General features: G+C 39.2%; 1 protein-coding gene across 7 annotated transcripts in view; it reads right to left on the bottom strand.

Annotated features, from left to right (window-relative positions):
• Nucleotides 1–217: 217 nt before the first annotated feature.
• Nucleotides 218–13,642, bottom strand: part of LOC127062827 (transcription factor Sox-6-like) — a 171,880-nt gene continuing 158,455 nt past the window's right edge. For 5 of the 7 annotated variants that reach the window (XM_050991656.1, XM_050991658.1, XM_050991661.1 and 2 more), the window contains 6 exons: nucleotides 6,301–6,582; nucleotides 4,710–5,085; nucleotides 4,112–4,336; nucleotides 3,687–3,734; nucleotides 3,317–3,487; nucleotides 218–3,178 (listed from right to left, as the gene is read on the bottom strand). In XM_050991656.1, coding sequence (XP_050847613.1) covers nucleotides 2,622–3,178; nucleotides 3,317–3,487; nucleotides 3,687–3,734; nucleotides 4,112–4,336; nucleotides 4,710–5,085; nucleotides 6,301–6,582 — 1,659 coding nt within the window. In that variant the 3' untranslated portion in view covers nucleotides 218–2,621. The remainder of the gene's footprint in view (nucleotides 3,179–3,316; nucleotides 3,488–3,686; nucleotides 3,735–4,111; nucleotides 4,337–4,709; nucleotides 5,086–6,300; nucleotides 6,583–13,642) is intronic. The other 2 variants (XM_050991657.1, XM_050991662.1) reach the window with 1 other exon arrangement.

Raw genomic sequence — 13,642 nt, 5'->3', positions numbered from 1 at the left:
ATATAGTTACACTGTACATTAATAATATTGACGCTCGTATCAGTGTGAAATGTGGTCACCATGTATATATGAGTGTATATACGTGTACCATGTATGTGTCTCTCTTTCTCTCTTCTGTGTGCACATGCGTTATTCATGAAATATATCGCCGATACATTGTACAAATCCATTATATACATAAAATAAATTATTATCAACATTAAGCTAGCTACTCTACCTGTCGCCTGCCTGTTGTTTTTCTTTTTTTTTTTTTAGCGAGCCCTAACAGAACACGGGCGCAGATACATCGATGATAATTATCTCTCACTCTCTCTCTCTCTCTCTCTCTCTCTTTCTCTCTTTCTTTCTCTCTCTCTCACACACACACACACACACCCACACGCATTCATTAATATAATTCATTCGATCTCTCTCATTCTATTTTATCTCTCTCGCTCGATCTCGCATGCTCACTTCGTATCTCTCTCTCTCTCTCTCTCTCTCTCTCTCTGTTTTTCTTTCGTTCTCTTTATAAAATTATATTAGGTACCGCGTATATAATTGCACTGATTATAAATAACAAAAACAGTGTGAAAAAGGAGACGTAAAAATTATCGAGCTTCGCGCCGAGCCAACACACGAGGGGCGACTCGAAGAAACCGGAAACACTCCGCGAAACGTTTGCCTCCCGCCCCGCGAAAACGCTATTTGGCACATAAGTATTATATCACATCGAGCTCCCCACCATCCACGTATCCATCCAAACGAAAAGCCCTCTCGTTCGTTTCTCTCTCTTCACTCGTCCTTTTTTTTTTTCTTTTTTTTTCTCTATTATCTTCTCTTACGCAAACGATTCGATATACACGCTATAATTAATAATTATATTCCCCCCCCTGTCCCCTAGATTATCTCAAAATTATTCAAATCGAATCGATCTTTCTCTTTCTCTCTTTCTCTCTCTCTCTCTCTCTTTCTCTCTCTTTCTCTCTCTCTCTTTCTCTCTCTCTCTCTCTCTTTCTCTTTCACTTGCATCACCACATAAATCCCGTCTTTTTTTTTTCTTTTTCTTTTTAATCTTCTCACGTTCGCATTTTAATCGTTTTCGCCGACAAATAAATAAACGTTAAAAACTTCCTCTCACGACGTTACCTTCGTTATATTATAATATTATTATTGTTTTTTTATTATCTGTTCTTCTTTTCTACTCATTACTTTTTTCTCTTTTAATAATGACAAAAGGACATTGTGCGTGCTCCTTTCTCTCTCTCTCTCTCTCTTTCTCTCACTCCCTTTCACTCGCTCTTTCTCTCTCTCTCTCTCTCTCTCTCTCTCTCTTTCCTTCCCTCCCTTCCTTTTTCTCTTTCTCTCGTCATCGACCAAAGTTCGTCGCATATTAAATTAAAAAAAAGGATCGAATAATAAATTAATGACGTACAGTTTGCATAAGTACCTAAGTTTTTCTTTTCTATATTCTACCTCCCTCTATCTATTTTTTTCTTTCTGTTTCTCTTCCAATTTTTTTTTTCTTACTTTTTTTTTCAAGGAAGAATTATTCGATATTATTGATACGGAGTAAAAAGTCGATGAGGTTCGATTTACAATATTAAATGTAAATATTTCTTTCACTCAATTTCTCTTTCTCTCTCTCTCTCTCTCTCTCTCTCTCTCTCGCTCGCTCGCTTTCGCTCTTTCGCTCTTTCTCTCTCTCTCTCTCTCTCTCTCTCTTTTTCTTGCACGCAGCAATACTACTACGGATAAATCGTGGTATTATTTATTCGAGGCGATCACGCGACATTAGAAGGAATTAGGAACCAGACCTTTGCACTAGCGACGCGTTCGTGTGTGTCTCGAACGGGGATGGATCGAGAGAAATCAAGAAGAAGAGAAGATGGTGAAAGAGAAAGAAGAAGAAGATAAAAGAAATCCGACGACAACGTTCATAATTTACAATGATAAAAATCTCGCTTTCCTTTTTCTTCTTATCGAAACTTTTGATTTATATGAGGATGATGCGGCAGCGAAGAGACAGTTAAAAGAAAATTGATAAACGAAAGATGATGGCACGGATAGAAAAAGAAAAAAGATTATTCGTATCACAAGTGTCGAAAAATCGAGAGAGAATTTGACTTCCTTCTTCTTTTTCATTAATTCCCTCTCTCTCTCTCTCTCTCTCTCTCTCTCCCCCCCTTCTCTTCCTTGCTCTCTCTTCCTTGCTCTCTCTTTCTTTAGAGAAGAAAAGTAGGAATAAGAAGAAGAAATATTAAAAGAATAAGAGTAAGAAGAAGAAGAAGCGCGAGAAGAGACGAAGGATGATGGTCGAGCGTGGTGTTTCCTCGAGTGCGCTTCGTGTGCGTGGGAGGAGGAAGAGGAGGAGGATGAGTAGGACGAATAGGAGGAGGAAGAGGAGGAGGAGTGCGCGGGCGCAGCTTTGGTTACCAATACAACTCGTGGCCAAGTCTGGAGGAGGGCGAGCAAGATGACGAGGTGGACGAAGCTGCGACCGCCGCCGCGGCAGCCGCGGCTGCGGCTGCAACCGCTGGATACGCCGAGGACGAGGAGGACGAGCTGGTGGGGGTCGAGGACGAAGGTAACGCCGTTGCTCCGGGTGGCCAAAGGGCTTGGCCAACCGGAGCAGCTACGTTTCAATCTTCGTCGTGATGCCGTGGACTGGCGTCATAGCCACCGATCGAGCCCGAATTATCCGGTGAGAAGTTCATCATGTCCGTAGGCGAAAGACTGTCCTGAGGGTAATAAAAGGATGGGTGATCGGAGCTTGGGCCAGCACCACCGACACCACCGACACCACCACCACCGCCGTTCAAAATCGTCGCTGGTGGCGAAACCGATGGTCTCGCCGATGGACCCGCTCCTCCACCAGGTCCACCACCTCCACCACCACCACCACCACCTCCACCTCCGGCATGATGCTGTGAGCTCAGCTCCGAACCGACCGGTGACAGAAAGCTCATCTCTGGACCACCTTCTCGACACCAAAGCTGCCTCATCTCTTGCCGTCGTTGCCGCATCAGCGACTTGTACTCGGATATGCGCATCTTCTTCCCGTCCACTATACACGTCCGTTTCGGTCGTGGCCTGTACCTGTAGTCCGGGTGCTTCTCCATATGCAACTTCGACAATCGTGATTGTTCCTCGTAATATGGTTGCTTTTCCGAATTCGACATCCCCTTCCATCGGGCACCTGATCGAGAAATATAATATTTTTGTTTTTCTCTTTTTCCGATCCATAATTATATTTTGTTTGTTTGTTTGTTTGTTTGGTTGTTTGGTTGGTTGCTTGTTTCGTCGTGAAAAAAAGAAAATCGTTTGATATACCCACCGAGTATTTTTGATATGTTGGAATTGTGCATGTCAGGGCAGGCCTTCAGGATTTTCCGTCGCTCATCCTTGGCCCATACCATGAACGCGTTCATAGGTCGTTTTATGTGCGGTTTGTTCTCACCCTCCCTTTTCTGCTGCCTCACCATTTTAGCTGAGGAAAGAAGAAGCCCTGGATGTCACGTTGCGCGCGATTAACGTCGTGAGAACAGAATCTGATTTCGAGAGCGACACCTGCCCCTCTATCTATTACTCTTTCTCATTCTCATTCTCTCTTTCTCTCTTTCTTTCTTTCTTTCTTACTCGTACGCTCACGCGCTTAAAACAAGAACGTAATATCAACCCGATTCGTATCTCAACGATCAGCTTACCTTTTTCCGTTATGTCTTCCGGCACCTTGTATCCGGGGTCTCGCCACACTGCGAATACACGATAAGAGGCATTACTTATAACTCGTTGCCGGGAATTCTATTATACCTATCCTCAAGATAATCTCGCGTATATGTTTATTTCGTGAACATAATCCGAGGGAATTATGAAGATTTTGAAAGAATTAATTATTCGTAATGATCGACTTTATGTAATATATTTTAATATATAAGACAAAAACGTTTGGAATCGGAGATAAATAATTTTTGTTCGATTAAAAATTGTAAAATATTTTTTTAAATGATCGATGCGATGAAACGTGAATCATAAATCATAGAAAAAAAAAAAAATAAGGAAAACGATGACAACGTTGCGATATTCACTTAATAATTTCGATCTATCAAGACGTTTTAATATGTTCACTCACTGTGAGAAGACGAGAGGAAATCTTGCTCCTCTTGCGGCGTGTCCTCTCGAGAGCCAGAGTGTTTGATCGGTCGTTGCGTTTGAGGCGAGGGTGGCATCGCACCCGCGCTTGGTGGTAGCCCATAAATTCCGTGCATCGCAAAGTGCTTCTCCACGGCGGCAACCGCCGCAGCCGCAACGGAACCTCCAGGTCCACCAGGTTCGTCTTTGGCCATTACCTTGCCCACTGTGCGACGCAGAACGTTATTGAATCGACATTTATTTTCTCTCTCTCTCTCTTCTATTTTATTAAAATATTATGCATAATAATCTCGTTTTAAAGAAAATTACATCTACTGAAAAATTATGATTTTTTTTTATCAAACGTTGCACATTCGATAAAACACTACGTATCTGAATAAATGAAATTTGAGTTTGAAATAAAGTCAACAATATCATTGCATATTTGAATAAATTCAATTTGAGTTCGAAATGAAATCAACGATATGAATGAAAAGAATATATCAATTATCGATAATTTTTATAAATACCATTCTCGATATATCCCTCGAATTATCATTACATGATCGATGAAAACGTTAATAAATTTAAGAACTCACTAGGCGAAGGTAGGGAACTAAGATGTGGTGGAAGACCGGCGTAGGGTAACGTCGATAGGTAATTCCTGGGTATTGGAAGTCCAGGAGGAAAAAGTTTTGGTGCTGTCGCAGCCAAAGGTTGTTCCTGTTGACCGCTACTTCCAGCACCGGTCGAATGCGAATCGCTTCCAGGCGACGAGGAAGACGCTGTCGCACCCGACGAGGAAGATTTCGGCTTGGTGAGGTTTAATGGGGCATCGAGATCCTGTAAAGGAGTCGCCGTTGGTGCCACCGCCGATGAGATTGGCGTAGGTGACGACTCTTTCTCCATTTGCGTCGTCATCTGAGCCAAATGTGCCGTCGCCCAGCTTGGACCTTCTCGATGACTACCGATCATCTACGAAAAATATACAGTCTCTTTTATTTTTCATTTATTTTTGTTAAATATTATTTATGATTGTTATTTCAATATTCCCATATAAATGTTATATCTTTATTGATAGAAAAAGAAATCACGTTCACCTCACCGATTTTGATGATTCTCGAACACGTACACGGGTATATATTCTTGAATTTTTTTGTCTATATGTACAATCGCCATTCGATCTTAGTTTCTTAGATATTTATGAATATATTTTGAACATTCTTATTGTGATGTGCGGTGAATTACCGCTTAAGTTTGAATTAAGCTTATCTACGGACATGATTATATTAAATGCTCGTGATGAGATGTGTTTATATGTCTAAGGTTTCATTTCGTAAACACAGAAGAGATGAGAAAGAAATGCAAGTTAATTTAGTTATTTAAGAGTATTCGTTAAATGAAACCAATCAAATTTCCAATAAGACGATTAAATGAATTTTGATTTAATTACAATTAGTTTATGTTAAAGTTTGAGTTTTATTTCAATTGATTCGGGTTGCGGCAGGGTTCCGTCGGGCTAGCAATTAACTGCAGCAATAAACCTTAATTAAAAATTGATCTAATTCAAATGAATTCTTCAATGACGATAGCTTTATTTGTTACATTATTTAACAATTGGTGATAGCTAAGTTGGATTCCTTTCTCATCTTCCTGTGTGTTTACAAATTGAAACGTGAGACATATAAATACATCGGAGCACGAGTATATAATATAATCATGTCCGTAGATAAGCCTAATCCAAACTTAAGCGGCATCGAACGCAGATCAAAGTAAAAATGTCAAAAATATTTTCACGATTGTCTCGGAAATTAAGACCAAACGATGATTATACATAAGCATAGGAAAAAAAAGTTTTTCAAAATCGTGTCCCCCGACAACGAATTCAAAAATCATCGAAATCGCTGAGATGGACTTACATCTATATATGTTATTATCTAAAAATTGTAATACTTAAAAAAAAAAAAAAAAAGAAAAGAAACATATCCATGTTGTACTTTCGTAAGAAAAAATAAATGAACCATAAAATTGTATACTCTTGAATTCGACGATGAAGTATCTGTTACATATATAAATATCGATAGAAATGATTTAAAATATTGGAACGATGTATTATATAAATTGATTTTCCTCGAATAGATTATTCAGAAGAAATCAAAGTGAATCGATCCGAAGTAAGAGTATACGTACATTGGCGATGGAGTTGATATGCTTGTTGCCAGTGGGCGCGGTCGACGTGGCCGGCGGTGGTGGCATCGTCGACTGGACCGGTAGCCTGAGTTGTTCGAGAAACGGTAGGAACATCAACGATTGCGGCCCCGACATGCTCAGCTGACTCTTTGTCATTTGTGCCTGCAGCTCCTGGATGTTATGCTGCATGATGTGTTCTTGTTGCCGTTTCAAGTGCTCCGTCTGCAGCCGTTGCATTTCCATTTGCTTTTGCGAGTCTACGCTCATGTGTGGTGGATACGTCTAAGGTGGATGAACAAAAAAGAAACAAAGAAGAAAAAGAAAATTACGATCAATTTTAATGCTACTCTATTTACAATATTTGTAATTCAACGTGAGAATTATCAGGAGTAATTTTTTTTATCCGCATGAATATTAGAAACTGGATGTATGTACTTACTTACATAAGATTAATCATTTAGTAAATTAAAGCATGTCCGCGTTATTTAGCATTTAGATAACGAAACCTTACGAACATTTCTTATCCGTGATATTTGATACTAGTACTTACTTTAGCGAAAGGTAACGATCGAGTGTACGATATGCAGCGAACCAAATGATGATGAAATTTTTTTTGCTTACGTCAAAACGATCCGATCTTTTCATTTTTTTTTTTTCCTTTTTTTTTCTCTCTTTTTTTTTATCACTAATACTCACGAGCGAAACAATGGTGATATATTTTGTTAGAGGAAAATCCAGAAAGACGAGAAACTGATACACGACAAACGCGTTTGCTGATTGCACTCGATAAACTGGGATAATATCGATATCATCTTTATGCTAATACGGAAGCACACTTTATAACTTGTAAGGCGAGTTTTGTAACATTGTTAAGAAGATATATTCATCCATTTCAACCAAATTATGCGCGTTTTATCTTGATTTATATATTCTCTTTCAACTCATTAAATCGCGTATGTATATATGTATATGTATAATCTCGTTTTTGTTGTTAATTTCAATACGAGGAATAGTTTTTCATTTGATCACATTTGTTCTGTTGATCAGCCGATGACCATTTATGATATCATTATCGATTACACAGCATAACCGATATTAATAATATGATAATAACATAAATAACCTAAAAAAGAAGGAAAAAAAAAGGAAGAAGTATAATAAAAAAAGGATGAAATTAAATTCCGATATAATCTACGTTCTTATTTGCCATCTTATAACAACCTTCGCGAGAAATTAATTAAAACTTTAACTATTATTATTTCTTCAAGATATTCTTAAGTTTATCCTTCGAGATCTGTTAGGTGTATTTAAAAGCAAAAAAAGGAAACAAGGATAAAGATAAATAGAAGCAAACAACGGATGATATTTCATTGTGGTAAGAAAAAGGTAAGAGAAATAAGAAGAATAAGAAGAGGATAGATAGTAGAAAAAAATAATATAGCTAAGTATGTAAGTGACTAGTACATTATATCCGCGAAACCCGATCGTAAGCAAAGAGTATCTCTTATGTTAGCAAGTATCGATTAAGCACAGGGGCACGGATAACGAACGTGCGACACACCGTTCGAGATAACGGCCATTCGTTTCTTTGAGGATAATTGGTCGATGCATTATCTCAAGGTACCATCGTCATCGTAAAGAACGAATAGCTTTTACTGTGAGCGACGATCTTTGCGTTACTCCTTCGACGAGGGACAATCGCATTAATCGCGATAATTCATGTTTGAGAACGTTGAGAAAGATTTCCTATCTCTATCTCTCTTTATCTTACAAAGTTCTTATAGGGTCGTAGCAACAATTTAACATAGGTAATACCATTGTATTCTCTTACCTACAGGCCGGCTGGCTGTGATCCAGATACGCTTGAAGTTTAAAGTCTATTTTAGACGATAAGGAAGACGTTTATTCATCCAGCCTCCGGGCACCAGCCGGAGGCGTCACATGCAAATATTAGGTACTCTCCATCTCTCTTTCTCTCTCTCTCTTTCTCTTTCTCTTTCTCTTTCTCTTTCTTTATCTCCTTCTCTCTCTCTCTCTCTCTCTCTCTCATGTGACATCCTTCTCTTTTCTAGCAAAAGAAGGAGAGAAAGAGGAAATTAATCCTCGATTCTCGATGCTTAAGCGGGATCGGTGAAAGTGATTTACGATTTGTACAAGACAAGTGCGTGTCCTTTGTCGTAACGACGGACGTCGTTAAACGAGCATCCGTGTTGAGCTACACAATGCTCGGGAACGGAGAATAAAGTACCTTAATGCGTGTTCCGTTCGCGAGTATACCTCGTATAAACTCGAATCGGTGACAAATTAAATCCTATTTTATACGTCCGTATTCTCCGCTACTCGATTTATTTCCTCTTCATGGAACCGATTTCTACGATTTGCGACGTGTGAAAGGGAAACGATTGCGAACACAAAGAGGTAGGACGTACGGTGAATTATAGTTCCTGTACTATCCCGACGTCTTTTATCTTTACGAGGCGAAGCGACGATCGATAATGATATTCCTTTTCTCCTTTCTCTCTCTCTCTCTCTTTCTTTCTTTTTTACACTCTCTTATCTTTACCGATTTTTCACTTTTATACTATTTCAGAAAAGCGATTTGATATATAGTATGTAATAAGGGTATAAGATCGATTGTCAACACAAGGAATTATTTGTCAATATTTCAATTATTTATCCAGTAGAATTAATCTATGGTATGGTATTCTAAATCATACGCAAACGTACGCAGTAACAATTGGGATTCTCCGATCTTAAGAAGCAGAAGAAGAAACGGCAAAGTGGAGAGGCCGAATGGAACTTCATTATTCATTTGCAAAGTTCAGTTATGCCGATGATACGTATCCATGACAGCTATACCGCCCACAGGGGCTAAATATAAACAGGCGGGGTGCCAGCAAGTTCCATTCACATTCACGCACACAGGCTACCGGACGGTTTAGTAAGTGAGCATAAGAATATGAGGAGCCCCGTTCTGAATATGCATCCGCGCATTGACGCCAACTGCACCGCCTAAACTTAGCCACGCAATTACCGAAACATACCTACTACCCCCTACTATATACTAGACCCCCATAATCGTCCTTCTAACCTGACAAAAAGGATTCCTGATTTCTTCGACAAACGAAAAATCAAACCCGATTGACCGATCGTCGATCAGATCGTTACGAATAATTCCGATTGGTAATTTATAATTAATTTGTTTTGTTTTGTCTCTATATTAATGATGTTATATATATATATATGTATGTTAATATATAATGATGTTATATATATATATGTTGTAAAAAAGATTTTAAGTTTAGACGTGTGAAATTCGAGATATGCTTCGAAAGAAGCGAAAGAGGGAATGAAAGGAAGATGAAAGTGAAGAAATCTTAAGAAGAAAGAGATTGACTTTCTATGGGATGAGAGAGAGAGAGAGAGATAGAATACACGAGTAAGTTCGAGGATAAAAGCCGCGAAAATTTAGATCTAGATTTAGAATCGGAGGCACTGGAGTGCAAGGGGACATGCAGGATGACGTAGCCCCACCGGAAGTGGTTCATACTTCACGCGCGTTATAAAGACTGTCACTGGTGTACTGTCTAAAATTACGTCGCGGCCCGTCGACGTGGGTAACTTCGACGTGGACCGGGGAGAGGCAAGGATAAGCGAAACGAAATGAAGAGAAAGAGAAAGAGGTGAACGAAACACGAATGAAAAAGACAGACAGAGAGAAAGAGAGAAACGCTATCGATTAAAATCCTGATAGCGCGGTAATTCGTGGTTTGCACGATTAAAAGGATCGACGTCGAGTTGGACGTCGAGTTTGAACAAGGTGAATGTTGATCGAAAGAGGAAAAAAGAGAGAAAAAAAGAGATAGAGGAGAGGAGAGGAGAGAAAGAGAGAGAAAGTGGAGTGAGTGACTTGAATAATCGATCGATGGTGCCTGGAAGCATGGATCCCTCCCGGTGGTTATATGGGATGCAAAGTGAAACAACGGGCAGCGGGAGCAAACGACAAAAAGCGCTACTGCACTCTTAATGGAATTTTAAAAGAGAGAAGAGCGGAATTCGAGGATGACGAGGACGCGCAGCAGGGGTGGCCGTAGAATACATAAATTATGGAGCCGCTTTGAACGGGATTCGCTGCTACCACGAGGGCTCTCTCTTTCTCTTTCTCTTTCTCTCTCTCTCTCTCTCTCTCTCTTTTTATCTATCTATCTCTATCTCTTTTTCTCTATCTATCCATCTTTCTCCCTCGTACTTTGCTACCGTTTCCACCGGTACGCTGCAATGAAACTTGTAAATGCGGAATCTAGGCCAACCGGAAGCGGTATTTTCGTGGCGGGGCTTTTCGTGTGGAGGAAGATGAAGGAGAAGAAGAAAAAGAAGAAGAAGAAGAAGAAGAAGAAGAAGTAGAGTGGTCTTGTCGTTGTCGTCCCCACGACGTCGTAGTCACCAACCACTGCCAGGTAGTTATGTCTTTAGAAGAATTATTGGCCATTGCGATGATCTATCCTCATCGTTTCGTAAGCTGAACCAACGTTGAAAAGCAATATCGAACGATTTGTCGAGCCTTCGTCGCGATAAAACGTGTTTATATGAAAATCAACAGAACGTCGTTTATATCTTTCTATATTGTAATCTATAGTTGTGTTAATTGTTGGAAAAATCATCGAAACGAATATAGACTACGTTTTCAATCTTCGATAAGTTAGGTATCGTCATTGCTTCCCCAAGCAACCCACCAGTTGCCCGAAGGAATCCATAATCGTAGATCAGAGCGTTCGCATACGTGAATATATACCATAAAGTGCGAGCCCTGTTTATATATATGTATATGTACGTAGATACGTATGTGTCCGTTGTGATGGTATTAGCCGAGCTTGCATCGCAAGATATTTTCGGATATCTTTATTGGCCGATGTTTATTATCTATTCGCTGCCTCTAATCCTTTTGATATTCCACGACGGCGGATAAACAAATTGCACGATTACCAGCGTGCGCGAGCGCGCACTCGAGTCCGGAGGTTAGAGGCATCAGACCGGTTTCTCGAAAACGCTAATATTAATAATTCCCTTTGCACGAAACCAATATCGAGTTATAATATTCGAACGAACGTCGCTATTCGCTTCTCCCGTCACGTAATGCGTCGAGAGATAGCAAGGAATTTGTGTATGAGTTTACGTGGCTTATATGTATATAAATGTATATGCGTGTATGTATATAATATATATATATATGTATATATATATATATATATATATATATATATATACACTTATGTACGTATACGTATAAACATACTTGCATATGTACTAGACTCGAGTTTCACAAAGGCGACTTTGTCTCACTATTACGTGCCTTACTGTTTCCGATCAATTGTGATACTGTTTATGAAACAAATCGTTACTAATCTGTCCACTCGACACAGTGTATCCGGCTTTTGCTCTCAGCGGTTATACTGCGAGAGCACAGTGCCTTGTAGTTATTTCGTATTCGATAATTTTTACTATAATCTATGAAAGTTCTTTTTGCTTTAAGTAAAACGAAAATTCTACGGAATTTCATTAGATCGTTTTTCGAATTACGATCTCTCTCTCTCTCTCTCTCTCTCTATATATATATATATATATATATATATATATATATATATATTCATAGTAGATAGAGTAAAACGTCGTCGTCATCGTTTTGACGATAAGTGAGAATTAAATTATTCAAGGAAAAGTATGCGAACATATGTAGGTAATAGCGACATTAAAAACGTCGGGAAATAGTTTAGAAGCAATTCGTTTCATTGCTTTAAATTGTTCTTTACGATTCTCTATTACTTGTTTCGTATTTGATCGTGCATGATCATTGCCAAGTGACACGAATACCATACTGTTGATAGTAAGAATACGTTCGAGAAAACTCTGCTTTGCGATATATGTATGACTTCAAGTTGTGAGCTGCTTCGATTATTACTTTCTTCTGTCGAGGCGGTGAAGATCAAAAGTGGATGATAGTTATTGTTATTATTATCTGTTATCGATCGATGAAAGAGAAAGAGAAAGAGAAAGAAGGAGAGAAAAAGAGTAGGGTATAATTTTCGATGATATCTCTTCGAGAAGTCGATAACGAGTATTCTTCCAGCAGGTTCGCCATTGTCACCTTTGAAATAACGCCCACGTAATCCATCCTTTCGTGGATCAAACAGATGGTAATCCGGAGGTGCGAAATCCGTAGTACAAAAGAGAGACTCGAAAGAATGGACCACTGTACTACGATGGATTGTTTCCGAACGTACGTGTATGTGTACGTGTGTATTTGTACCAATACACATGCCTACAATATCCCTATACAAAAGAAGGAAATAGGAGCGATATCGTTCGACGCGTACATTTTGCAAATGAACGTGAACGAGAACATATAGGAGAATAAAAAGAAAGTAGGGTGGATGAATCGAATCGATAAGTTTTCTTTCAAAAATTCAACGAAATCGTACGATCATTTACGAAATGATATATTTTTACTTAGTATCGTTTATTATAATAATCTGATGAATAATATTCGAAGAATTATATCGAGTTACTTCGTATTAATCGAGAGATAATGTCTATCTTTTATCTCCTGTAGAAAGATGTACGTCGTAATAAACATAATCCTTCGTTATAGGAACATTTGTTTTTTTTTTTTTTTCTTTAATAAAGCAATACACGAGTAAATATATAAATGACTAAAATAAACAAAGAGAGAGAGAGAGAGAGAGAGAAAGGGGGAGGGAGAGGGAGAGATGTATACTAATAAAATATAATATACTCCAGCGATAAAACATAGTCGATTCCCACGGCTCGGGAATTAGAAGAGAGAATCGCATAAAGAAAAGAAGAAGATGAAGAAGAAAGAGAAATCACGAAAGAGAGAAAGAGAGAAAGAGAGAGAGAAAGAAAGAGAAAACGCATTAAGCTGCATTAAGGCGTAATGCAGTGCGTATCCTTATGGAATAAATGTAAGTATACATATATATATATACATACATAAAATACACATACGAGAGAGAACTTATATACCCTGTAGTCCTCTCGACGGACTCTCAAACCTAGAAGATACTGCCGGATCCGTCGAAATAAGCCACGAGTCGACGAGTCCGCCTGTCAGTAGGATTATTGTCTTCGGCTTCTTATCTTCACCAGGGAGTTTCTTTCTCGGAAGAAGCGCACCGTGCGTGCGGTAGGTAGAGTACGAAGGGAAAAAGAAGAAGGGGGAGAAGAAGTGTAGGAGGGGTGAGAGAGGGTGGTATACCCCAGGGACAAGGGGAACGTCGAGACACGTCCTGGGCAACTCTGTCACCTTGAGCCAAGCGACCGAACC

Source organism: Vespula vulgaris, chromosome 3 (genome assembly GCF_905475345.1).
Source record: "Vespula vulgaris chromosome 3, iyVesVulg1.1, whole genome shotgun sequence".
In the NCBI taxonomy this organism is placed as follows: Eukaryota; Metazoa; Arthropoda; class Insecta; order Hymenoptera; family Vespidae; genus Vespula; species Vespula vulgaris.
Note: the sequence above shows the minus strand (reverse complement) of the source record. Positions and strands in the feature narration are given on the sequence as shown.